This window comes from Pseudopipra pipra, chromosome 20, assembly GCF_036250125.1.
Source record: "Pseudopipra pipra isolate bDixPip1 chromosome 20, bDixPip1.hap1, whole genome shotgun sequence".
Taxonomy (NCBI): domain Eukaryota; kingdom Metazoa; phylum Chordata; class Aves; order Passeriformes; family Pipridae; genus Pseudopipra; species Pseudopipra pipra.
The window spans coordinates 10,683,566-10,710,698 of record NC_087568.1 but is presented as its reverse complement, the minus strand read 5'-3'; the positions used below and the strand labels follow the sequence as shown (position 1 = coordinate 10,710,698).

At 49.7% G+C, this 27,133-nt stretch overlaps 1 protein-coding gene across 17 annotated transcripts in view; it reads right to left on the bottom strand.

Annotated features, from left to right (window-relative positions):
- The window catches only part of ZNF618 (zinc finger protein 618), a 171,262-nt gene that overhangs the window by 75,291 nt on the left and 68,838 nt on the right, over positions 1–27,133 (bottom strand). For 16 of the 17 annotated variants that reach the window (XM_064677200.1, XM_064677192.1, XM_064677201.1 and 13 more), the window contains exons 2-3: positions 22,051–22,094; positions 4,583–4,839 (exon numbers count right to left, since the gene is read on the bottom strand). In XM_064677200.1, coding sequence (XP_064533270.1) covers positions 4,583–4,839; positions 22,051–22,094 — 301 coding nt within the window. The remainder of the gene's footprint in view (positions 1–4,582; positions 4,840–22,050; positions 22,095–27,133) is intronic. The other variant, XM_064677203.1, reaches the window with a different exon arrangement.

The following is a 27,133-nucleotide window of genomic DNA, read 5'->3' as shown; positions in this document are numbered from 1 at the left end:
AGTCCCATCTGTCCCTGTGGCTCGCTAACAAGATGTCAGGGGTCACGCAGAATTTCTTAAGGCTTCTGCAGCACTATTTTACTTCACTAGGGAGCATCGAAAGTGCTCCTGAATTCTGTATGCTGAACAGCTCAGCACTGAGAATCAGCACCACGGCAGGAACCCAGCCTGTGCATGTGACACTTGAGAGAAAGTCTCAAAGCAGAAGGATTCTCTCTTCACTGTGTCAGAAACATTTCTGATTGAAAGCATTACTTGAAAAGTCCCTCTCCAAAATGTTTCTTGTAAAGCACAGCCCAGACTGAGAGCTTAAGCAGTCTTGTATGAAATTTCTCCTGATAACTCAGTCCTCCAAAACACACAGACTGACCTGATGGTATTCCCAGCATTAGGAAATGGTCCACATCTGACAAACACTCTCCTCCCTTTCTCCTGATTTACAGCACAAGTGCCTTTTGCTCTTCCTCTCCTCTCCAAACAGCCCCATGGTGGGACTTCTCTGCCTCTCTGCCCTGACACTCCTGCCCTGAGAAATGTCCATGTGTTGGGGTTCTTCAAATGACCCTGGCCCGGGGCCAGGGTGTGAGGCTTGCAAGAAGAAAGAAGAAAAGAACAGGAAATATGGCATCTCTGATCTGTGCAGGGCAGGAACACCCCCTGAGACAGGGAGAGCCAGGGGGACCGTGGGGGTACAGGTGGGTGCAGGGGAGGAACGGGGGATCCACAGCAGCAGCATCTGCTGCAGACTGGGCCCAGGTTAGGACAACCTCTCCGATGGATTTCTCTGCTTGGGATGCCAAAGGGGGATCCCAAGGGATTGCAAGAACTGTGGAAAAGCAGCTGAAAGGGAAATGGTCCAAACCCACATAGAGCACTGGCTCTTCAGCTGGGGGACTGTGGCCACTGTCACCACCCATCCCCCTCCACTGCAGCCACTTCCAGCCACCACAGGGTTTGGGCTGCCCCAGATGGATGGAAACAGAGTCTGGAGTAGTCCAAAGTGCCAGGAGAGACGTGTGAATATGTAAGCAAACAGGAGGCAGCAGACACAAGGCCTAATGTGATGAAAATACTGCAAAGGAATAGCAGCAACTGAGCTGGGAATCCCTGTTATAAATTGCTCCAAGTAACAACTAAAAATATAAATATAGCAGGCTCCTGAGGAGATGTGACTCAGAAAAGAGACATAAATCTTGCAATGTGTATTTCAGCCAACTTCTGAGGCTGAGCCCCCAGGAAAGCTGTCATTGGGAGCCATGTGTGCCCTGAGCCTCCAGCACCATGGGCCCAGCTCAGACAATGCATTCCCCCTTGAACCAACTGTCCCCAGCACCCCCTGAGAGGAGACAGAGGGGCAGCAATTCCACACAGAGGAATTCATTCACACACAGTTCACCACTTCAGCAGGAATTACTATAAAAAATAACCACTTTCGACACCTCCAATCTTGGCTTCCCCAGTGAAGGCGAATAAAATCCTCCCAAAGCCCTGCCTGTCTGCACAGCAGAAATGATTCACACCCAGGGCTCCAGATCACACCACGAGAGAGGCTTCAGGGAGAAAAACTCCTGCAAGTGCAGCAATAGAGAGCACAAAGGCTTTGCTCCAGAGTCAGGAGGCACCAGTGGCATCAGCAGTTCACACCTTCGGGCTGCTCCAGCACAGCAGCTGAAATGGCCCCTGGGGCAGAGGGGGCAGGATCCAGGGAGGGGCTTGTCCCGCTCTGCTCTGCCCTGGGGCGGCCTCCCCTGCAATATTGGGGCAGTCTGGGGGGACACAATGGAAGGAAGAGCTGAAGCCATTAGAGAGTGTCCAAAGGAGGCAACGAGGATGGCGAAGGGCCTTGATTTGAAGCCGGGGGAGGACACTGAGGGCACTTGGGGTGTTCAGCTGGAGAAGAGGAGACTGAGGGCAGAGCTCAGGGCAATTCCAGCTCCCTGGGGAGGGGCAGAGCAGGGGCAGGGACTGAGCTCTGCTCTGGGGGGACCAGGGACAGCACCCAGGGAATGGCTGGAGCTGTGTCAGGGCAGGGTCAGGTTGGATCTCAGGAAAAGGTTCTTCCCCCAGAGGGTGGTTGGCACTGACCAGGCTCCCCAGGGCAGTGGGCACAGCCCCAAGGCTGCCAGAGCTCCAGGAGAGTTTGGATGATCCTCTGGGGCACAGGGTGTGACCCTTGGGGATGGGCCTGTGCAGGGCCAGGAGCTGAACTCAATCATCCTTGTGAGTCCCTTCCAACTCAACATATTCTGAGATTCTGTGATGTTTCTTGGGTGAATTACCTCAGTGTCTGCAGTGATGGAAATGGTGCCTGTGTGTGGTTTCTGCAGGGGAATGGAGGGGATCAGACCTGGGAGCCAGTTCAAGGAACCAGAAGGAACTGCTATCTGGGCACACAGAGCACAGGATTTGGTGGCCAAACAAAAAAGTTCTTTAGAGCCACCTCCCCAACAAACGAGAGTTATGTGAGCAGCAGATAAACAGAGGCACTTACAGGGCTCTTTACAGAGGAATTGGCCACCAACTGCCATGGCCTCAGGACTAAGTGGTCTTTAAAGAAACCCAGCACCAGTCAATAAAATAACCAGTATGATATGAGTTTCATTTGAAAAGGCTCTTCCAGACACAAGTTCTTCAGTTATACAGCTTTCAACCACCACTTGTTGACTGGTACATCAATGTGTCCCTCTCCCCATGGTGCCTATACATTGAACCAGCCTGTCCCCAGTGCTCTCCATAGGGACAATATAGAATCAGAGAATATCCTGAGTTGGGAGGGGAGAAGGGACCCGCAAGGATCATCCAAGTCCAACCCCTGGCCATGACAGACACCCCAACAATCCCACCCTGTCCCTCAGAGTGTTGTCCAAACCCTCCTGGAGCTCTGGCAGCCTTGGGGCTGTGCCCACTGCCCTGGGGAGCCTGGGCAGTGCCCAACCACCCTCTGGGGGAAGAACCTTTTCCTGAGATCCAACCTGACCCTGCCCTGGCACAGCTCCAGCCATTCCCTGGGTCCTGTCACTGCTCACAGGGCGCAGAGATCGGAGCTGCCCCCCATGAGGAACCTGCAGACCCCAGTGAGTCTCCCCTCAGTCTCTTCTCCAGCTGAACAAACCCAGTGACCTCAGCTGCCCCTTGCTGGCTTCCCCTCTAGTCCACCCAAGTCAGCCAACAGCAAAAGCCCCCATCCCCCTGCACAGCAATAAAACCAACCTCACCTGGAAACCACCATTCCCAGGGGACACCACCTGCAGAGCAGCTGCTACTGCCCAGCCAGAAGCCATGGGGAGAAGGGATCCTACACAGCAAACACCCAACCTGCAGATGCTTTCACCAGTGGCTTGTGACCATGGCTGAAGGAGAAGCTCCCACTGCTTCCCATCAGTGGTCATATCTCCACTCTCTCCCAGGGCACCAGGGATGCTTTTCAGGGTTGCCCATGTATTGATCAATCTCTCAAGAGCTGTAGAGGCACAAAAACTCTGAAAATACACTGAACATTTCCTCCAAACTGTAAGATCTTTAAGTCAGAAATAGTTATGGATTTCTAGGTTTTCCCTAGACATTCTGACCCTGCACAGACAGCAGTGACCTCCCACCCTGCTGTTCTTGGTGGCTGTCCTGGCAGGGAAAGGAGGACAGGAAGAACAATGATGCCTCTGAGACAACCACCAGCTGAGGACACCTCCCAGGTTTCTTTCCAGTAGTGTGGACAATGATCAAGCAAAACCCAGGAGAAAATCAAACATCAGTACCTCTTTTCTCTCCCTCTGCAAGACAAGCCAACCCCAACAACAACACAGGGGAACTCTAATTAGCTTCCTTCTGAGTCCCTTGAAGGAAACATGGTCCAACTGCTCTTCCCTCTTTATATCAGCAACTGCCTTTGGATCTCAGAGACACTGCAGGGAGCTGCTCCAGGTCAGAGACAACAGAGGCAAGTGTAAGAGACGTGCCTTGCCAGGTTCTTGCAGGAAGCCCCTTTCCCTGGGGCAGGAGGAGAGGACAGTCTGATGTTCACAGAAAAAAAGAAAAAGCTGCTTCATCACAGCTGGAGGTGGGGTGGGGACAGGAAGCACTGTTTTGGAAGGGGCACACCACAGCCAGCCCAAAGCCAAAATTATTCCCATAATGTGACTAGTGATCACAAAAACAAACAAACAGCAACCTGCAAAACCTTCTTTAGAGCTAAATCCAAGTATTTACGCAAAGCACCTACATTCTGCAAGGCGACTTTCCTGAAAACATTTCAGCAGTTTCTCAGGCTTTCCTCCCAGTTGCTTCATCTCTGTCAAACACAGCACCAGCCCTGGGCCCAGCATGGGCCAGGTGACTGATGGGCAAATCACTGAACAAGCCAAAAGAAGATAATCAGCTTTTTCTTTCTGATCTTGGTTGAGCCTTTCAGGGTGACCAGATATGAACACAAAGCAGAAGTTACAGGAGGTCAGTAATCCTGAGCCAGGACCCTGAGATGGATGTGCACCTTGGCTCTGGGCCCTCCAGCAGAGCCAAGTGTCCAGGGACAGCTCTCCTGTCCCCACACACAGCCAGGGAACGGGGGGTTCCTGATCCCGTGTCTTACCGAGCGTCTGCTGGTTGCGGACCCCACCTATGACCACGCAGATCTCCGCGGGCACATCTCCCGGCCCATCTTTGATGTTGTTCTTGGAATCTTTGGTGTCGTCCTGCCAGATCACCTCTTCAATGTAGTCATCTGGTACCTCTGTTTTCACTTTCACCTCAGTCATCATTCCAGCCTCTTCACTGGGTGAGGACTGAGATGTCATCGAGTCGGAGCCCTCTGCTTTTGGGCTCTGTGGGCTCCTCTTCAAACACTCCCTGAATGGGGGAAAAGAGGAGACAACATGAATCCTCATTGTCAAGTGCTCACTTTCTCGTACCAGGACCTAATGCAAGGTACCTTGGTTTATGCAGGTTATTTAAAGTTAGCATGGGGGTGTGTGTGTCTGTCACACACGGGAAGTAATTAAAATGTAACCAGACAAAAACAACAAAACCATTTGCTAATAATGAAAAAAACCTCAATCATCACAAGCAACAGCAGCAGGACCTAAACAAGAGCACAGAACTTCACATGGTTGCCAGCAGGCCAAGAGCACAGCTCCAGCAGTTCTAACAGCAGGTCCTGCAGCAAGACTAGTCCACACATGCAAAAGCAAAGCCCTGCTTTTCTGTGGCACTGGGAACGTGGGTCAGTGGGGGACTTGGCAGTGCTGGATTAATGATTCGACTGGATGATCTTAAAGGTCTTTTTCACCCCCTAAATGAGTCTCTGATTCTCTGGCATTTTTAATTTGGAGCACTTGTGCACTTCTCCATCACGTCCTCTCTTTTATCCTTTAAAGCAGCCTGACATCCTATGGTATTCCCATGGCTTTATTTAACATATATGGTGCTGATCAAAGGGGATCATCTATAGTATGAGGATATTTAGGGAGACTATGCCATTATGGACAGATACAACTACCAGGGATGACAGAAAGTGTGATGGATGGGGAGAGGCAGAGGAGATCCACAGTGTGCAAAAACAGATTAAGGAAATAACATGTGTTTTCATCTTGGAAAGAGAAAGCTGAAAATTCATGGGAGAAATTAATCTATAAAAACATTCAAAACCCCTTAGAAAAGGAAACTGGGCACCTCAAAGCTGCAAAACAACTTCAACAAGTGCCGTGGTGGCAAAAGGCAAAGGGGGCTTGAGCACAAGAGACAAAGGCCTGGTAATAACCCAGTGGAGCTCCTTTCCCAAATGCACCATCCCACCACTCCTTAGGGAGTCCTGGTTTTTAATACTGGTTATTAATAAACTCCAACATGCAATACAAAGATAAAATAATTGCTGCTTCAGTTTGTGGAGCTATCAGAAGAACTAAATATATAATGGCTTAGACTACCCAGAAACAGAAAAGACTGTGACATATTTAGAGTCATGTAAACACTGGGAACAGCCAAAGGTGTTTGAAAATGGTTTAGGCAGAAGTAACAGGCAAAATAAAATGAAAAATAGGCTGAACTTATGGATGATTGTTAGTTCATGCAACAGCGACAGAGAAGGAAATCCCATTGCTTGGAACATCGTAAAGTCAGAATAAAGTATGAATTAAAATGTCAGAAAACCAACACCTGCAATGGGTTCTGACACTGGTTATGGAGCTGACAGAGAAAGCAAGACACTGCATCTGGAGGTGAAAGAGCCCAGTGGGTAATCCTGGGAGGACAGGGATGAGGGAGCAGAGGAACCAAGAGTAATTACTGCCCAGTCTCCAACACAGACATGGAGCTGCTATTTCAAAATGGGTCAGTCCCATCCCATCACCAGATATTTTATTATTCATCCCTTCAATCTCATTATGGAAAGAAATGTACAATTAATAGCCCCTAAACAGAGAGAATTAGCCTTGCCCTGCCTTCCCACTCATTTCCTGCCTCCTCACACATACTCCCCCCGCTCCCAAAATCATACAGGGCTTTTACAAGGGAGAGATAAATTAAGACAGAAAATGTGGTTGAAAACTGGACTATCTTTATGGAAATATTATGGGATGTCCCAAAGGCCCATCAATGTCACCCTACATGGAGTGGCTCAGCACCTGTCCCAAGGGGAAGGCAGTAAGTACAAAACACTCAGGGATCAGAAAAGGGTGGGATTAATTGCAAATCAATCAAATCAAGGAGGTGTGAAATGCAAAACACTGATAAAGGCAGCAATAGGGTGGATAGGAAAAACTCTCTGATGAGGACTGTGGAGGAAAAATAAAGTCAACCAGTACAATTCCCACTGGGAGGCTGGAAGGTGGGAGCAGGCAGTGAGAGCCAGCTCTGCTCTGAAGTGAAGGAAAAACACCTTGGTTGTTGACGGTACAGCAACGTGTACTTGCCAATCCTGGACAAAACCACATGGAAATCCATGCAGGAGCCAAGGGACATGGAATTAAAAACTAACAAGAGTAGCAGCGAAGCAGAGGCTGCAGCTTTTTGAGATTATATGTGGGGTAAGAATATAAAGACTTTCTGATGGTGCCCAGCTTTGCATCCATACCAGTGGACCCCTCTCTCTGTAGCTGGCTCTGCCCCAGATAAGAGGTTGTAGAACAGTCAAACAAGTGCAGGAACATGGGTGCATCCACAAAGAGCTCCCACGGTGCTCAGCTGTGATGCCAGGGGCAGGTCCTGCTGCAGCCACACAGCCCTGAAGGACTAACCCAATGTGCAGATACAGGCACCCAGGACTGAACAAGGAGGGGATTTTCTCCCTGTAGGAAGCCGTGGTGAAGCCAGTCCCCAGTGCTGCAGACAGACCCAGCACCCTCCCCTGTTTCACCCACCGTGTTTCAAAGGTGATCAGAAAAGCTGGAGATGGTTCAAAAAAGCAGCACTGAAATGGTTCAAGTCTGGGAAAAGATACTTTATGACTTTGTGAGACCAAACCACTTCAATCCATTTCTCATGCCAAAAGGGAGACTGAGAGATGATTTGATTGCAGCATATTATCAATCTTCGTGGGGAGAAAATACTGTCTTTCCTTAATTTAGCAGGGAAGAGTAGACTACAGGCTCATCCTGGAAGCTGGAACCAGTTGAAATGAGGCATAAAATATTAGCACGGATGGTGATCCACTGGAACAACTGCTTTCCAAAGGATATGCTCAAGGACAACAAATCTCCCCAAGTTCTCAAACCCAGAGATGTGTATCTGGCTGGCCCCAGGTTACTGGGCTCAGTACAGATGTGCACTGGCCACACTTGGTGGCCTGAAGCTGCAGGAATACATAAATTATTAGACCAGGCCAATGGACTCTCAAAACCTTTGCCCTTCACACCCATTGACTTTCTGGATCCATCTCTGCCAAGGAAGTGATTTCCCAGCTGGGCTGTCTGCCCTTGGGTGGGACCTAAACCTCAAACAGGAACTGAAAGCAATTCATTGCCCCATATGTTCTAACCCTGAGCAGGTACCTGATGTGCAGAAGGAAACCAGCCCCAAATGCACCAAGTCGTCTGCACGACTCCATGGTTCACAAGCCCTGCTGATCCCATGAAATTAAAACGGTAAAAAAAATAGCACCACTGGATTTCTACACCAATTTTACAACAAACGGAGTCCTTCTCTGTCTTCTGACACTTTCTAGGAGGGATGAAGGCAGCAGATGTCCCCGGGTCACAGCTGGGTGTGGCTGTACCTCTGCCGTGAGGTGAACCCCCATCCCCGCGGAGCCGCCGGCACCGCGCACGGCCGGGCACTGCCAGGGCCCACCGAGATCTGCACGGAGCCACGGCAGCTCAGACCCCAGAGGAAGAGCTCTAAGGTGGTGAAAAGGGAATAAATTACAAGCAGTAAGATTTTTTGTCCCGATCACTTGTACCTATAAAAATATACAGGTGTCAATGCATGTGTCTGTACACCCACACAGACATGTGTGTCCACATCTAAGAAGGGCTGATAGTTGTGTCTCTGGCACGTCCCCTAGTCCCACCCAGCTCCTGCCCCTTCTCCCACACAGCCCCAGGACGTGCATCCTCTGCTGACACCCCGAGGTGCTGGTGTTTTATTGCACGGGCCAGGTCCTGCTTCACAGCCCTGAGGGTTCTGGGAGCCAAACTGCAGGAACACACCCCCAAATGCAAACTTTGCTGCTGACCAGCACCAGGCTGGCACCAGTCCCACTCCACCAGCACAGTCTGTGCTCCCTTTTCATAGCTGTTGCTGTTTCCTTTCACAAGGCAGATCTGTGTTCTCACATTGCTCTTATTATTTCATATCTCACAGAGATTTTCTAGCCACTGCCTGATGTCAAGCTTCAGCCAAACTTCAGCTGTAGACTTTCTCCAGCTCAATGTCCAGAGTAACATTATGGCTTTGCAGAATACCTTAAAATAAATGTAATCAAACAGCAGCACAGTCCCAAGTCCTCCTTCCTCCTCCTCTGGATGTGCTACGCAGGGGACAGAAGAGCCAGAAGGCTCTGATTGCTTCAAGTGATGCACAAGAGGGGCATCACCAGCTGCTGACAACAGCAGGAGAAGGTGATGGCTTCTCCTACCTTCCCTGCATGTGGAGAACATCTCCCTCACCTCAATCCTTACAGCCTCCAAAGGACTGGTGGGCAGACCAGGCAGGAGAACTTGTCTGAACACTACAAATGAGCCCCTGACAGGCAACGGGATCGACTCTCCCAGGGCTCTGCCAGCACTGACACAGCCAAGGGTCTCACAGCACAGTGATCACCCAGTGACAGATCAACCTCTCATTCCTCTTGGACACTGACACCAAAAAGCTCCCCAAGCATGAAGGTGGGCCCCTTTCCAGGTCAGGTGACACAGGGGGTCAGAGAGCTGCTGTGCAGATGGCAGGACCCAATGGAGCAGCTCTTACACTCCTGGGAGAAGGTCTGAGCTCTCCAAAAGATACTCGGTGCCCCTGCTGGGGCTGCACAGCTTTGGAGAGGAGGAGACAGTGATGGGGGAGGACAACTCTCCCAGCAGGAACGAGCATCACTTTCCCGTGGTCTCAGATGAAATCCAGGCAGTGCCCCTGTGGCTGGAGCAGAACCAGGGTCAGTCCAGACTTCTGGAGCTCAGTTGCTGAATGGGGTGTAACTGTCCCCAGGGTGCAGGGGCAGCTGGGCTGAGGGAACAATCCTCATGGGACAGCAGAGTTTGAAACCTCCTGGGTTGGCTGGGGAATGAATACCAACATCCTGAGGCTAAATGGGAAAGAAAAGGAAATGAGTGACACTGAAAAATTCAGGCAGGATGGAGAGGGGTACACACACAGCCACAGCAGAGCCAGGGTCACCCTAGCCTCCACCACGCATGGCACACGCATGCTGACCCACGGGAGGTGACCAGGGAAGCATCATTTCCTTCCCAGCCCGTTGGTCCATGGATGTTGTATCCCTTGCAAGCCCGTGAGGCTGCACTTGCTCAGTGTTGTGCTGAATTTTGCCTCCCCTGCTTCTGAGCAGCACAGTTAGAGATGAAGCAGCAGGACATGTGGAATATACTTCTTCTCCAGAAATTGCCCCTGAGACACAGTGACAGAGAACATCCTGCCTGGGGGAGGGAAGAAATCAGGCTCTGGCACCACCGTGTCCACATGTGGTTCATTCCTGTCCCATTGCAGCACCACCAGAGCTGAGGCACAACTGCTGGAAAGGGTCAGAGAGAGGATGAGGAAGAAAAGCAGGGAATTTTCAGATCTGCAGATCCTAAGGCTGGAAGCAGGTCTTACTGGGTTGGGTGAGGGCACATAGGGAGAAAAGGACTTGTAGTTTTCAGGACATCAGCTTAAGTCCTGGAAGCTGAAGGACTGCCCAGCACGAACCAGGAGGTGCCCACAAGGCTCAGAGCTCACACTGTGCCAGCACAGAGACCAGCCCCATCTTCTGAAGCCCTGCAGAGCACTGCTGGGGAACACTCTGGGACCAGTGATGGTCAGAGCCTCCACTTGGTGGAGACAGCAGCGCACAGGAACCAAGGGAGAACCTGCCACAGGATCTCCCACTGCTGGGCCCCTCAGCCATCCCTCTCCTGGGGGCTCTGAGCACAGTCCCCAGCCTCATGGCACCACATTTCTGCATGAAACAATGCAGTTTTCTTGTTCGTGTGGCCTCCCAGGGATGAGCTGCAGTTCCCTCTGCAGGGCCAACCTGCATTTAACATCCATGGCACAATGTTCCTGGGAAGAGGACATTCTTCAACCAAGGCACTGCTTGCACAGGACAAAAACTGCTCAGAGAAATGAGACCAGAGAGGAGCAGAGTGCTTAAACCCTACCTCCTTCCACAGGGTGCACCTTCTCCATGCCTTGACCCTTCCTGGGAATACCAACCTCCTTCACTGTTTCATGTCTTGTCTTTACTGAATTGTGGACCTTGGCAATCCAGGAGGTTCTTCCTTGCTGAGGAGAGGAAGCAGAAGCCTTGGGATCACAAACAGCTCACATTCTCACTCAGAGCTGTGCCTGGTTGCTCTGACAGGTGAAGTCCTGTTTCACTTTCCAGAACAGACTCTATGGATTCTGAACATGAAAGAGGCAAACAAACATTGCACTCACATGTATCACTGCTCTGACTAAGTAGGCCACACAGCCAATTACTGTATTACCAGCTCTACCATCTCACAGTGCTCATTTCAACATTGCTGCCTCCTTTGATCAGCAGACTTTCATCTTCCGATGACGTTACGGCCACTTTCATGTCAAACACAAGTGTGCGAAGGCAGAAGAGATTTAAGGAGGCCTTAGTGAAGACTCATCGTGGGGAACTGGAAAGGTAGGGATAAAAATGGGTTCTTGGACCCATTTAGGTCCAGCTTCCTTGGCCCTACACCCGAGGAAGTTTGTGAAGGCCTCAGGCTTTAGCAGAGATCAAGGATGCAGCACAACAGGACTGGCCTGAAGTACAGTTCTGGCTGTGAAGCTGAGCAGTCTGGGTGATGCCTCACCAGCAGCAATCCAAGGGCAATGCCAGGAGCTCTTCCAGAGGGAAGGACAGAAAGCTCCTTCCAGCTGGTCTCCTGTGGAAGGAGGAGAGGAGAAGGGGTGAAGGCTGAAGGGCTGCAGTGTGGTGCTGTTCCCATCTCTGGAGAGCATTTTTCTCTGGCTGTGATGAGCAAAACCAGCAGTGAGTGAAAGCAAACAGGGCCCGTCAGCTGCTGCAGCCACAAGAAACTCGCGTTTGCAGTTTGCTTTTTCTGATCTGGAGTAGCATCCTCATAAATAATGAAAGTGACTAAAAGCTACTTTAAAAACACACACTCCTCCCTTATGAAAGAATGAGAAAAAAACCCAATTATAAAAGGACATTTCTTCCAGCTAGGAATAATTTGTCATGTAATTCTCTGAAGACAGCAACAGAAACATGCCTGCTCTGTGCTCCCTTTGAGTGATCTGTGATTGCATGTGTACTCAGATGGCTTCTAATGAGGCTATTTTTACAGCACACATCCTGCTGAGCTTTTGGGGAGGGGCAAAGTGAGATCAGTGAAATATCAGTCCTCAACGTCAGCTCCTCAAAAGGAGAGGAAAAGGAAACAAATGTGGAGGAGGACACACTGCTCTGGACCAGCACCTACAAACAACGAAGGCTCTTCCCCCCAGCAGTAAATGTGGAGCATCTTTGGGTTTTTCCTGGACACCACTCAAGCTGGAAAACCAAATCACTATTGCCTTGATGATATCAATGATGGCCAGGCTGGACAGGGCTTGTCTAATGGAAGGTGTCCCTGCCATGGCAGGAGGTGGAACGAGATGGTCTTCGAGGTCCTTCCAGCCCAAAGCATTCTGTGATTCTGTGGTGACACCCACCTGCCCCTCAGCAGAGGATGGTGTGTGCCCAGTTCAAGTATTGAAACACCCTTTTGTGCTGTCCTTGGAAAGCTCTTCTGCTGCAGCACCAAGGAGGTTCAGTGAGGACTCAAACGCAGCCACGAGGGCCGTGCAACAGGCACCTGGAGGCACGTGCTCCACAGAGCCCACCCAGACACCATCACCAGGGGGAGGTTCCAACTTGTCTCCCGGAAAGTTGGCTCATCACATGCCAGATCAAAAGGCCTCAGCTGCCAGAAAGCAAAGGAAGCAAAAAATGGGGGAGGTTGAAACTGGGCTCAATTTACAGACATCTGCCATGGTTTTACAAGAAGCAGAAGGTTCCTGTCCTGACTGGGGCTATGGGAAGTAGAACAGACAGAGCAGGTGTAAATAAACTCTTGTTTTACATGGAGATGATGAAAGCAGGACAGAAAAAGAGAGATGGAAATTGAAAATCTGCTTGTCTGATAAATGAGTTGTGGTGGCCTTCCCACCCCATCCCCACAGCTCTCATCGGCTGCCTGAGGCAGCCCAGGGGGTGGGCCCTGTGCCTTACACCAGGAGGAGGGAAGTGGAGTGGGTCAGGAAGCAGAGGAACTGCCTGGTGTCCTCCATCGGGGAGATCTCTTCTGCAGACATCGCTAGGCAAAAAGATTTTCAAGTTCAGGGTTAAAAGAGAGAAAAGACAGGAGCTATTTTTCCAGTGTTACAGTTGAGCACTTTGCTTCCCGTCTCCAGGTCTCTGGTCCAGCTTCAGATGTTCCGTCACAACTTGAAAGGCAAAGAGATCAACTCACCCTCCTATGTCACAGCTCCCAGAGATGTTTCTCTGACAGAACTCCACCTGCAGCCTGAGCTGGTGCCTCTTTGAGAAGGGCTGCATTGATTTTTGAGCTGTAAAGTGCTGGAATAACCATCACATTGCTGGGTCCCTCCTCTGAGTGATCATTCTCTGAAACTGTACTTCCAGTGTGGAATTGCTGCCTCTGGTCATTGGTTTGATGGAAAAGAGATTCTCTAACTGGGAATCTCCCCTCCATAGGAGAAAACACCCCCTTCTGCTGCCTCTTGAATGAATCAAAGCAAACACTTACTTAATGCAACTGTGTGCACACTAAAATATTCCTTCTAATCCTTGACTCTTTCCATGAACATTTGGGAGCCCATCCACAATTCACAGGACAGACACCCAAGCAGGCCCAAGTGTGCCACCAGCACTCCTGGTAACGCTGGCAGTGGCAGCACATGCTGGAGCTGTGTCTGAACCCCAGATTTTCACTTGGTCACACAGTGGAACAAGTTCATGGTTCCTCATGTTCCACCAGGAGGTTTCAGTTCTCTTCACGATTTTCCAAGATGTTAACGTGAATTCCCAAAGTATGGACTTAATCTCTGAAAGCAAAATTATAGGAAAATCCTGTTCACTCATATTCTGACATTATTTTAGGGAATGGGAACTTGTTCCTCCATCAGCAGTAGTGGAATGAAGACTTGCTGAAGAATAGAAAAAAAGAAAGAGCTGCTCAGAGCTCCTGGGCATCTTCCACATGCAACATGTTCTTGAGAACCTCATGATTTAAGAACTTGAAGGTCTCTGCTCCATTGCAGAAGTTCCTCCTGGTCTCTGTGCTTGTTTTGTCCACAGCTGCACTCTTGGAGGATTGGTTGGTTTTCTTCACAAGGCTGGTGGGTCCCCTCTTTGCCACACAGGACCTTCTTGAACAGGCTGGTCCCTTATATCCTGGCCAAGGATGAATGTGCAGCTCTCGAGCACTGTGAGGCCCTTGCTCCCAGTCAAGCAGTGGGACCTGGAGCCATCACACTTACTGGGCACACAGAGAAAATCTCTGAGGCAGCCCAAACCCTGTCCTTATGTGGGACACATTTATGTTTTCTGCTTTCTCCTCCCAAAATAAACTGAAATCAAAACGTGAGACCACATCCTTCTGCAGGCAGAAGTGTAACAGTAACTGCCATTCTGTTTTCCTGAAAAAATTTGCTCAATAAATACCAATATTAATAAGGAACTCATAAATTTAGAAGGACCTGAAGGCTTTTCAGAAGAGAGATGCCTCAAGGAGTATCACCACGTTCCTCTGAGGGCAGCCAGCTCTTAAAAACAGAGGTAACAGCTTTCAAACCCCCCGAAATACCTAATGCAACACTCGCTGGTACGTGTGCTGTCAGTGCTAAAATCCAGGGAAAACAAACAAAGCAGAATACTTAATTTTTCAGCTATCTGGGTCTAGGAAAACACACAACCTTTCCTGACAGCAAACTCTGCCTCGGGATGTCTAAGAGGAATTTAATTGTGTGTTCATTCCTCAAGGGATGCTCAGCAGCTCTGAATCCTTCAGAGAAGGTAAACTCCAGGACCAAACCATGCTGCCTCTCCTCTAGAAATTAAACATTAAAATATAAACCAGAACAATAGTCAAGAACCACAAAGAATTCCTAAGGTATTAGCAAAACAAATTCCCCTCAGTCCTTATTAGGAATATCTTGAGGATGGTTTGAAGAGGAAAGTCTAACCAAATATAAAAAAAATTTGGCTTATCCAACAAAAAACAGCCGCTCTCTCTTTGCCAAAAGCAAAAGAATTCAGTCAGATAAAAAATGCGACACACAAACGATGCAGGTTAAAAACTGAATTTAAGATGATAATGGAATAGCTGCCAGCATCTTTAAATTTTCAAGCGTGGAAATGTCAACAGAGACAAAGAAATTCAGGGAAAAACAAAGAGAATAGATTAAGGGTTTATTTATATCGGTGAAAGAGCTCTATGTTGCTTGACTAGGAAATGACTGAGGGATTGAGAACTGCCTGAAATGGCCACAAATCCCCAACAAGGCCATGAGGAGCCTGGGCTGGGCTGGGCCACCAAACTGGTGATGGCACCACGGCATGGCCAGGGATGATGGGATGGAGAGAGCATGGGAAAAGATGGACAGAAAAGGAGACAGGACCTTGGGATGTGGTCTGTTCAGCCTGGAGGAGACTGAGGGACCTCAGTTACAACTTGTAGTTCCAGCTTCCTGGGGAGGGGTAGAGGAGGGGCAGGGACTGAGCTCTGCTCTGGGGGGACCAGGGACAGCACCCAGGGAATGGCTGGAGCTGTGCCAGGGCAGGGTCAGGTTGGATCTCAGGAAAAGGTTCTTCCCCCAGAGGGTGGTTGGCACTGACCAGGCTCCTCAGGGCAGTGGGCACAGCCCCAAGGCTGCCAGAGCTCCAGGAGAGTTTGGATGATCCTCTGGGGCACAGGGGGTGACCCTTGGGGATGGGCCTGTGCAGGGCTGAGAGTTGGACTCAATGATCCTTGTGGGTCCCTTCCAACTCAGCACAGGATGTGCCTGAGTGCTGTCATCTCCTTGTATGTGGACATTTGACCTTCTTTTGGGTTTCAAGGAAATCTGTCTGGGTTTCCCAGAGCTTTGTGCTGGTCATGGTAAACAACTGAACTATCCACTGCTCTTACTGGCCAGAGGGGAGTTTTGGGGGGTTTTGTGCCGGTTGGTTGGTTTGTTTCTTTTTGGAGGTGGCTGGTGAGATCCCCTCAGCAAGCACCACAGCTTATTAAATTCCTTGACTAATTATCAATAATTTTCTCTCTTTCTGACGCAGGATGAGTCGGAAGCTCTTCACGCTCTGGGACTGAAAATCCCACAGGTTGTCTTTTAAAGAAAAGAGAAACAATTCAGATCATTTTACTTCCTGGACACACTCAGCCCTAGGTCTGTCCCTCCACAGGGTGTACAGCCTTCTCCTGAGGTTTGGAGGATCACAGTCTCCAGCTTGGACACCCACAGAGGTTGTCCTCCCCCAGTGCTGGGGACCTGGGGAGGACGGGAAGAGGAGCCTGAAGAAGAGCTGGTGCCACTCCAGGGCAGACCCTCTGTTGAGTGACAGGAGCTGCTGGGAAGGACGTGTCTGCAAAGGACAGAGCAAGGAATGTGGGGAGGAGAGGGGAAGATGCAGCCAGGGAGGCTGGAGAAAGGTGAACTGAGAAGAAGCAACATAGGTGCAACCACTTCTCAAGACCTTCTCCTTTCAAGCTCCCCAGGGCAGTGGGCACGGCCCCAAGGTTGCCAGAGCTCAAGGAGTGTTTGGACAATGCTCTCAGGGACAGGGTGGGATTGCTGGGGTGTCTGTGCAGGGCCAGGAGCTGGACTGGATGATCCCTGTATGTCCCTTCCAACTCAGGACATTCTGTGATTCTATGAAGGTCACATCTTCTAAGACAGAGACTGAAACCCCCAAACTACCCAGGCCCTGTGGCTTGGTCCAGAGTATCAGGGAAAACTGCACCATGTCAATGCTGGGGGACCTCCAGGCCCCGTCCCAAAGCACCTCTTGGAAATGCCCCTGCCTGCACAGCACTGTCTTGCTCGAGGGCAGCACCCAGAGCCCTTCTGCTGCACCTCCATCTCCAAGACCCTTCTCGGGACCTGCATCACAGAGCTGTTAACACTGCAATAAATGAGAGCCCCCCGTGCCCTCACAGGCAGCTCCGAGCCCTGAAGGTCTGGGATTTCACCCCCGTTCCGGGAGCAGAGCACACTTTTCCACAGCTACATCTGTGCTGCGAGCGGGTTCCCCGGCTGTGACAGCCCTGGTGCAGACGGGGCTCAGCTTCCAGCTGGCTCCGTTCCCTCCGCAAACAGATGCAGCTCCTATATCAGGGTCTGATTTATTCAGCAGGAGTCTCGCACATTAAGTGTAGTTAAGTCTGAAAACAAATCTAATGACTTTAAAATAAATAGCCAACAGAGGACTTGAAACTAAAATTCCTCCTTCCTCTGACACCCGCCATATAAACAATAATAATTATATAAAACCGTGTCTAACACATGACTACACAAGGCTCTGGTGACCAAGAAAAGCACACGCTGCTTGTCAGACATAATTGCACATTTGGTTTTTCAATTATTTCTTGTCAAGATCCAGAGCCCACCATCTGAACGCTGACATTAATTATTGGGAAGTAGTTAGTTTTACAATGGCATTATGGAGGCTCCCAACACTCACCCCGAGCCTGAGGCTCCCAGTGGTGTTCCCACACTGCCCTGCCATCCCACCAACCCCTCCAGGACTGTCACACACACTCACACCACTGGAGGACACCCAGTCTGGTCCACCATGTGCAGAAGGGGCTTCTGAAGAAGCTTCAAGAATCTCTCCAATGAACATGAGCAAGGGAAGTGATCCCCAGCCGTGTGCTCACCCACGGGACGGGGCCAGACCGTGTCCATGCTGGGCCCTCAACACAGGAATGACATGGAGCTGTTGGAACGAGTCCAGAGGAGACCACTAAGCTGATCACAAGCCTGGAGCCCCTCTGCTCTGGAGCCAGACTGGGAGAGCTGGGGAGTTCACTTGGAGAAGAGAAGGCTCCAAGGAGACCTGAGAGCTTCTTCCAGTGCCTAAAGGGGCTCCAGGAGAGCTGGAGAGGGACTTGGGACAAGGGATGGAGGGACAGGACAAGGGAGAATGGCTTCCCACTGTGTCCTAGTTAGGACAGCTGAGACCAGTTCATCACTGGATGGGTGTAACCCAAAACTGTGTATTCTATAGCCTCCATGCCATTTCTCAGAAACTGTTATCAATGAACCATTTACACCCTCTGCACATAGAGCCTGACTCCTCAGGCTATAAACTAGGTGCTAAGAGGCCTGTGAGACAGGAGTTGCTCTTGTCCTCACACCCATTAAGGAACCCCCTACCCTGAGGGAGGTACTGAGCATTCCTGCCTGAACTGGAGGATATACAATCTTGGAGTTTTGGGACCTTTTTAACCACTCGTGGGATCCAGAGGAAGACTGCAGATCACCGCTCTCAACCAAACTGCAACCACCACTCTCGACCGGACTGCAATCACCACTTTTGACCAGACTGCAACAGCTCTCTCACCAACAGGTTTTCTCCCTTTCCCTTTACTTGGGACTCAGGGTGGCCAAAGAACACCACTCTGTTCATGCCCCAGGGTGCTGGGTTATACATTTGGGTTTTGTGGGTTAAAACCAATTGTTTGTCTGTATAATCGTACTTACTGTATTATTTTATTAAATTGTTATTCTGACTTATAATCTCTCTTTTGGGTTGAGTTCATTTTCCTCTGCTGGTTTACCTTTAAACCAGCACACACTGCCAGAGGGCAGGGTTACTGCCCATCCCAGATGGGATACTGGGAAGAAATCCCTGTGAGGGTGGGGAGGCCCTGACACAGGTTGCCCAGAGAAGCTGTGGCTGCCCCACCCCTGGAAGTGTCCAAGGCCAGGCTGGACGGGGCTTGGAGCAACCTGGGCTAGTGGAAGGTGTCCCTGCCCATGGCAGGGGGTGGAATGAGACAATCTCTAAGGTCTCTTCCCACCCAAACTCTCCTGTGATTCCATGAATTTCAGAGCCCATGTCACCGACTGATCCATCTTCCAGCTGAGTCCCTTCCGAGCCCCCCTGAGCACCCGACTCTTGGCATCACACTCCAACAGATCAGTGCCCATCATGCAAGGAAAAATCCTGCCTTTTATTGGCTTTTAATTTGCTGCTTTTTAATATTGTTGACTGTCTCTTTTTTCCTTGCAAAAGGAAGAAAGAAGCCTCTGATCTACCTTTTCTGGAGTGTTCAAAAACATGCACAGCTTTGTCATGTTGTCTCTTAGTTGTCATCTTCTCCAAGGCAAACAGCTCTTCCTGCTTTTTTCTATGCTCCTAAGAATTCTCTTCACTTTTAAAATTTCCCATTACTGAGCATTCAGTGAGGTGGAGGAACCACACAAAGTTAATCAGGGAGGAGAACAGCCACCACGAACTCTCAGCTGCACACAGTGACCCGTGTCCTTCCAAAGGCAAAACCAGGCCCAGCAGAGCTAGGGGTGGTGAGATCATAAACCCCTGTGCCTCCAGAGCCATCAGCATTTACTTGAAACAGAATAAAATCAATTCAGTACAACAAAAAAATAAAAATAGGATCGACTCAGTACTATGGTCACCACTTAAGATCAAGCATGGTATAGTAAAAAAAACTAGTTGCAAAAAGATAGTCCTGGCAACTTTATTTTGATTATAGTATTATATTATATTTTTACTGATAATAATTGATAAAAGTCCTGGCAACTTTATTTTGATTCTGTTCTATTCTATTCTATTCTATTCTTATATTTTTACTGATATTAATTGTTAAAAGTTTCCTCAATAGTTAGCAATCAGAGAGGGTTTCAAGCAACAACAACTCTGGAAAACATCTCCCTCCACTGACAACCTCACAAATTTAGTCAAAGCCACATTTCAACCTTCAAACACTGATAGAGCTTTCTTGAAATATTACATTTTGATGCTGTTCTATTATTTTTAAACAGAATTGGTCATTTTCCTTTCTTTGACCACCTTTTGTTCAGTCAGAGAGATGACAAAGTGGGTTTTGCTTCCACTTTTCTCCAAGCGAAAAGCAGTGACCAGCCCCACCCTCCTCTGTGCGTACACAGGAACAGGGATAAGGGCAGGAATTTATCCCACCTGCTGGGAGCTCCATCCCTGCCCTTGGGAAGGGCATTGCTCACACCAGGAGGGGGCTCAGGTGCTCGGCCCCAAGGGCACCCCTGGGCAGGGAGGACACCCACAGGGACACCCTGAGGGATCAGCTGCCACAGGGGGGATGAACTCACCCCCTGCTCTGCAAGACCCTCTGGTGAGAGCTGCAAAACTGAGTTAGAGTGGGAACACAGAATGCAGGGGAAGGCAGTGATGCCTGGCTCCTCAGCCTGTGCTTTCCTTCCAGCACTTTGTTCAGGCTAATTCCCAGCATCCTAAGAGCCAGCACTGCTGGACCACCCTGAGGAGTCCCCCCCAAACTGGGGAAGGGAACTTTTCCTCTGTGACAGACACCCAGCGCTCCCCAGAGGTGTTCAATGCCAGGCAGTGCCACCGGAGCAGAACAGTGCCAGGAATGAGGGTGTTTCATCCTGACACACCACTGGCAGAGCCAGGGCAGTGGGCAGGGACCAGCCACCACGGTGGGAACACTCGAACCAGGCAGGGACTGAGCACGTTCAGCAGCAGGAGGCAGGGAGAGGATCCACACCCAGAGTCTGGAGATCAGAACAGAGCAGGCTTTTAACGTGGGAGGACCTGTTTCACCTGAGGAATAAAATTTCTGCAGGGCTTTCAAGTCCCTGGAGCGGACAGGAGGGTGGTCCAGCATGTGGTCACTGCAGAGATGGTGTCATTGGAGATACAAAGGGGAGGACACAAGATGCACTTGAGCTGAAGGAGGTTGGGAGAGCTGAGAGGAGCACTGGAGCTCACTGGTGCTCACTGGTGCTCAGTGGTACTCACTGGTGCTCACTGATGCTCAGTAGTACTCACTGGTGCTCACTGGTGCTCAGTGGTACTCAATGGTGCTCACTGGTGCTCCTGCTGTGCTGCCAAGGGCAGTGGGCCCCCAGGGAGAAGCCTCGTGTCCCCCCAGGGGCAGCTCCACAAACACTGGTGCCCTGCCCTGGGTAGGGGAGCAGTGCCAAGCCCAGCAGTGGTGACTGGCAAACCTGGTCTGGGTGGCCCAGGGTTGGTCCTGCTCCTCACAGCTCACACTGATGCACACACAGGGCTCCTGCCACCCTGTCCTGGTGCCACCTCCTGTGTCCTCGAGGGCTGCCCGTGCCCCTTGTGAGAGAAGGGCAGGAGATGTTCTGGAGATGATGCCAGGATGGGGTGCAGCCCCCCCCACACACACAGCAGCCTGAGTGGCTCTGGTTTGCTGTTGTCCATTGTCCCCCTTCCACACTGATGTGACCCACAAACACACCCCGAGTGCTCAGCACCCCCCACAGCTGTGCCCACCCCACCACGGGATGGCACCTCTGATTGTCCCACCATCTTCTCCAGCTCTTACATTTCCATGCTTCCTTGCAGCCACTCTCCTTCCCAGGTGACACACTCCCCTCCCTGATGCTTCCTCAGCGTTGTTCCAGCATCTCTCATGTCCTACCTGTTTTTACCACAAAACCTGTTAAACCTGGGAGCTCAGTTTGCCACTTGGCTTGTGGATGGCAGATAACCCTGGATTGGCTTTGAGCACTCATGAAACCAGGTAAATCCCACTGCCACCAAAGCCACACTTTGCTCTCAGCTCCCACCACTGCCCCAGTAGAAACTCAACCAGAAGGAATTTGTGCCTGGCCAAGGAAGGAAAGGTGCCCCTTCTTCCACACTTTCACAGCTTGGGACTGACTCCATCGAGTAAGAGATGGAGAGGGACAAAGCAGCACCATCTCCAGAGTATCCCAGCAAGGTAAGACATCCCACAGCATCAGTGGGAGATGGAAAAGCCACAGCACAGGGCAGACCCAGCTTAGCATGTCCCTCTCCAGGACTGGGAGCAGCAGAGATGCCCCTTAGCAGGATCAGAGGGGGCTGGGGTGGTGGGACAGCCTCCCCTTCTCCCAACCACACATGGCCCAAGGTCTCCATCCAAGAGCCTCATTGTGCCATGGCCTGTGCACTCAGCTGTGCCACCTCACACCATACACAAACCACCTCTTCTTGCAGCCCCCAGGCCAGAACAATCCCTCCTACACTCATGTTTAGTGAAACCCAAAAATGGCTGTATGGATGCTGAGCTCTGACAGCTCCCACTCATGCCTGTCCTGCAGTCACCCTTCACCACCCCCAGCTCCGAGATGAACAACCACATCCAAGCAAAGCCCAGCAGAGAAAACCATCCCTACCTGCTGGAGGAGCTCCTCTGCCCACTGCTGTTGCTCTCGTCGGCCTAAGACATCAAAAAAAAAGGTTGTTTAAGTTGAGGACAAGGCTGCTCTGCAGAAGCTTCCAGCTCCAGGCTGCACCCAAACACTGGAGGTTTTCCTGCTGAGTTACACACACCTTGGCACTGGTGGGACACATTGGGCCCTTACCCTGGAATGTGGGAGACTGGGGCAGGATTTCAGCCCCAGCCCCACCACGGAGGCACCCCTGGGTCAGTTCCCTCCGGTCGCTCGTGCAACCAACGTCTAACGGAAGGATCCCTCCTATTTAAACCACGCCATTGTCAGGTGGGAAATAAGGCAGAAACAGCCAAATTCCAGGCTGTGTCCAAGTCCTGGGCTGGAGGGGCAGCCCGGCCACCTCCCTTCGTTAGGAGCCCATGTCCTAATGATGTCCTAATGAGCCTCTCCAGGCCACAAGGGCTGAGCAGGGAGGGCTCGGGGTCTCCTCCTGCCTCCTTCCCCGGCTCACTGATGAGCCTTCCTTGGAAAGACAATATTATTCCAAACCCAGAAATTTTATTTCTGAATTTGTGCAAATACAAGTTAAAAGATATTAGCTGCATTTCACATTTTGTGCAAATGGCAGAAACAGGCAATTCATGTGCAGCAGGATGGGGGCCAGCCAACGATTTCGATAAAATAAACCCTTTTTTAATTTAAATGCTAATGCACTGAATTAAAATTTAATAACTGAGGAAATTGAAAAGCCGAGCAGGAATATTGGAAATAAATCCAAGCAGAAACAGCTGAAATTAAAAATTCTAGAGAGTGGGAGGATAGCAGCTAAGCTGTCTTATATGATTACATTTTTTTTATTTTTTTTTTTTTTTCAGAACGAAGGGGGGAAGGAAAAAAATCCTATCTTTGGCTGGCTGTAGGGCAGTAAATCGAGAGTGCTGTGATTTATTGCTCAATTTTCCTGAGGGAAAAAGGCTTTCTTTCATGCTGAAATATTTCATAAATTTCAAGCCAGCATAAATTCTTAATTTAAAAGTTATGGAGGTCACATTTAGTGCACTGGTGCAATTCTGAAATCTTAAAGGAATAGTAACCAAAAAATTGCAATTTGATTTTATTTTTTTTAATTCTTTATGTAAAATTTTCTTCAAAGGGATTCTCCGAGTTACACAAAGCAGAAACACATCCTGGCTTCTGAAAGGATATGAAATCCACTGGAAATGAAGAGATAAAAATCTAATTCAATTACAAAAAGGTATTTTTTTATTATGATGATGATTATTATTATTATTTTGAGCCACTTGAGGAATTTCTGTTAAAAAATTTCCTCCCTCCATTGCCTGGGAAAAGCCAGAAGGGAGGAGCTGACAATGTAATTGCTTCTGTTAGATCTCCAATCTTTTGTGAGCACTGATATGTTCATTTGTTATACAGCTGTTCAGCTACAGAAAGGATGTCAGAGCACCCATAATTCAAAGCAATCAATCAAAAATTAATGATTTGTCATGCTTACACAATGGAAAAAAAAAAAAAGCTTTATGGGTTCCTGCAACTGGTAGATTGCTCAAACCTTCGGGGCATTTTCTAGAAGATTAGATCTGTGTGTACAAAAAAAGGGGGAAAAAAAAGGGGAGAAAGGAGACTTTATAGAGCCAGGGCAGAAACCTTGTGGGGTGTTGGGGCCTCGGAATCCCCAGAAATGGAGCACATTACAATTCCTGTCTGTGTAGAGTTTGTGCACAACCCAACCTTGCAGGTCACCCAGAGCCACATCCCCGATCACAGGGACTTCCTGCCATTAAAATTCCATGGGAAAACAACCTGCCAAATCATAGAACCATGGAACATCTTGAGCTGGGATCCCATCCAGTCCAGCTCCCGGCCCTGCACAGACACCCCAATAATTCCTGAGAGCATTGTCCAAACCCTCCTGGAGCTCTGGCAGCCTTGGTGCTGTGCCCACTGCCCTGGGGAGCCTGGTCAGTGCCAACCACCCTCTGGGTCACCAGGCCCAGTGCTCATGGAAGGCATCAAATCCTGAGGACAAAGCCCAAGGCACAGCCTGGGCCCTGCCTGAACACCCCACGGCACCTCGCCACTAAATATTCCCAAAAATGAAAATATTCCTGTTTGGGAAGCACAGAGCCAACCTCAACTTTGGAAAACTCTCTGAGATTGCAAAGTCATTCATCCTCCACATAAGCAAGCCTTTCTCCCACACACATTGATGTTGGGTGCCCCCCTGCAGGGGTCACAGTCCCCGTGCCCAGCCCAGCCGCTCTCGATGCCGTATTCCATTCCTGGTCACACACCCATGCTGGCTGTGCCTCGGGTGGGATTCACCTCCCTCCCCAACCCCACCGTGCATGGTATCCATTTCATGTTCCTTTTCAGATCTGCATTTGGGGTTGAGAGAATGAATTGATGGAAATAAGTGACGTGGGGACCCCGACCATCCCCCACCCACCGCACGGCCCCTTCTGGGGCCAGCACACAATTTTATTACTTACTTCTATTTTTGCTTACCTTCCCCAGTCTGCCCTGCCTGACTTCTCTTCTCTGCCTTTTTTATTATTATTTACAATGCCATTTTTTTGCTTTTTGACCTCTTTCCATCAGCAATTCATGGACTCTGCTCTCTCAGGACACGGCACAGAGCAGCGCAAAGGACACGACCTGCAGGAAGGGCACAGCAAGGGAGGTACAGCAGTGACCCCCCAGTGCTGGGGAGTTTCCTCAGCAGCAAAGCCAAGGAAAACCTTTTTTATAAGAAAAAGAGGGGAAAAAGGCACTCAGCCTAGATGGTTTCCCACATCCAGGATGCTCCTGAAGATGATCCATTGGACCTGAACACTGAGCTAAGTCTGGATGAGATCAGATCTACCTGTCTTAAAGGTTTCTGGATGCTGAAATAAGCCCATCCATAGAATCCCAGACTGGTTTGGGTTGGAAGGGACCTTGCAGATCACCCTGCCCCAGCCTCCACTAAATTTTGACCCTCTGCAGGATGTTATCCCAGCACAGTCTTCAAAAGATTAACCAGTCCAGCACCAAACCTGCACCTGTACATTGTAATGGTCTCCTGGTAAAACAGGCCATGGATCAGTCTCAAAACCAGGATCTCCCCTCCTCTCACCCTTTGCTGCAGCAGACAGAGCTTTTGTCAAGATTTGGTGTGGCCTATTTAAGGTGTGAAAACAAAACACAGGAAAAAGTGTCAGTGATCCAGTAGCAGATGGGGCAAGTTCTGCATGGAAATATGGTTTACTTGAGTTTTCTACTCTAGAACGTGATTATGTATTCAAGGTTTAAGTTCTCCATGGATGTGGAAAGACATTCTCACCAAAAGTGCCACCAGGATACACCTTCACACACTTTCCAGTTTCCAAACATGCAATTGTCTGCCAATTTTTTTACAAACAGCTCAGTTTAGTTCAGCACCTGTGCAGTGCCCAGTGCAGCAAACCCCAGCCATCCCAAGGCTGCAGGATGATTTAATCCCAGATCTCCAGCACCTGTGGTGCTTGAGAGCACATGTCCATCCAAAGCATGGGAAGATCATTTCCTCTGATTGTACATGGTATGTGCAGGTGGGAAAGCCCAATAAGGAAGGAAAGGACCAGGGTGTTCTCCTCAAACTTTGCAAAATAAACACAATCACAAGTTTAATACCTAGGAAATATTTCAGCCAAGTGAGTATGGGCTGATCCATGTGAGCCATGTGCTGTCCCTCAGCTCTCTGTGCAAACAGGCAGCAATGCCCTGGACTCCACTGGGTGTCTCTGACCCTCAGCAGTCACAAAGCAAATCTCAGAAATAATCTTGAAACCAAAGACTCCAGCCTGGGGTCGGTGGGGGTGACACTGGTGCAGGGCTGGGGCAGGACCAGCCATCACCCCTGGTGGAATTCCTCAGTGCAGCCTGGGCAAGGGGCACCTCAGTGTTCAGCAGAACATCCCCAAGCCATGGTGGCACCACCCCATCCTCTAGGCCACCACCCCACCTGAAAGGCCACATCCCCCAGGCTCCACTTGGGCTTTCCTTCAGCACAGGGAAAAACTGGGAGATGTGCACACATGTCTTTGAAAATCTGGCTGAAATAAGCTTTGTCCATTTATTTTGCAGGAAGTCCACTGTGACTCCAGTGTTGAGGGTTGCTGGTGCCTTTTGCAGGCCATGCTAATTATCACAGAATCCCAAACTGGTTTGGATTGGAAGGGACCTTAAAGATCATTCCATTCCACCCCCTTCCACTAGCCCAGGTTGCTCCTAACTGGCCTTGGACACTTCCAGGGATGGGGCAGCCACAGCTTCTCTGGGCAACCTGTGCCAGGGCCTCCCCACCCTCACAGGGAACAATTCCTTCCCAACATCCCATCTAACCCTGCCCTCTGGCAGTGGGAAGCCATTCCCCCTTGTCCTGTCCCTCCATTCCTTGCCCCAAGTCCCTCTCCAGCTCTCTTGAAGCATAAGCAAGTCAAAGGGGTGAATGGCTGAAATCACCATTTAACCAGGATGTGCTGAAATGGGGCAGAGCAACTTCCAACAAAGTAACATCCTTGGGAAGGGGAACAGAAATCTCCTGTTCTCCCATTTACTCAAGTAATTATTTAGAGAAATTCTTCATTCCTAGTTGGAAAAGCAGAGGAGCAGAGTTTGCATCTGCCAGCGAGGGAGGAGGCCAGACAGGGGGCACTGAAACACAGGTTGGAGAATCAGTCACATAATCTCCCCCATAAAATCATTTACAATTTAAAATATGATTCCTGAAGTTGCTTTTGTACACACTGGCTACATTTAAGGTAGTTTTGTTTAACTAATGCTAATAAATATCTTTTAAATTAAAATGCTCGAGAGCAGAATGTGGTTTCGGGCCATATGCTCCTGACTCGAGTCAAAAGTGAGAAGCAAATCATGTGATAAATAAGAAATGTATCAGTCAACATCTCCTAGTAGAATAAAGTGTCAAAAAATGGGGTCCAAGCAGATGTACAAGTGACCCGAGCAGTCCGTGTTTATCAAGAGGGCTACACTATATTGGGAAAAGATCCCTGATGTTTTAACAGTTACAGCAAAACAAAAA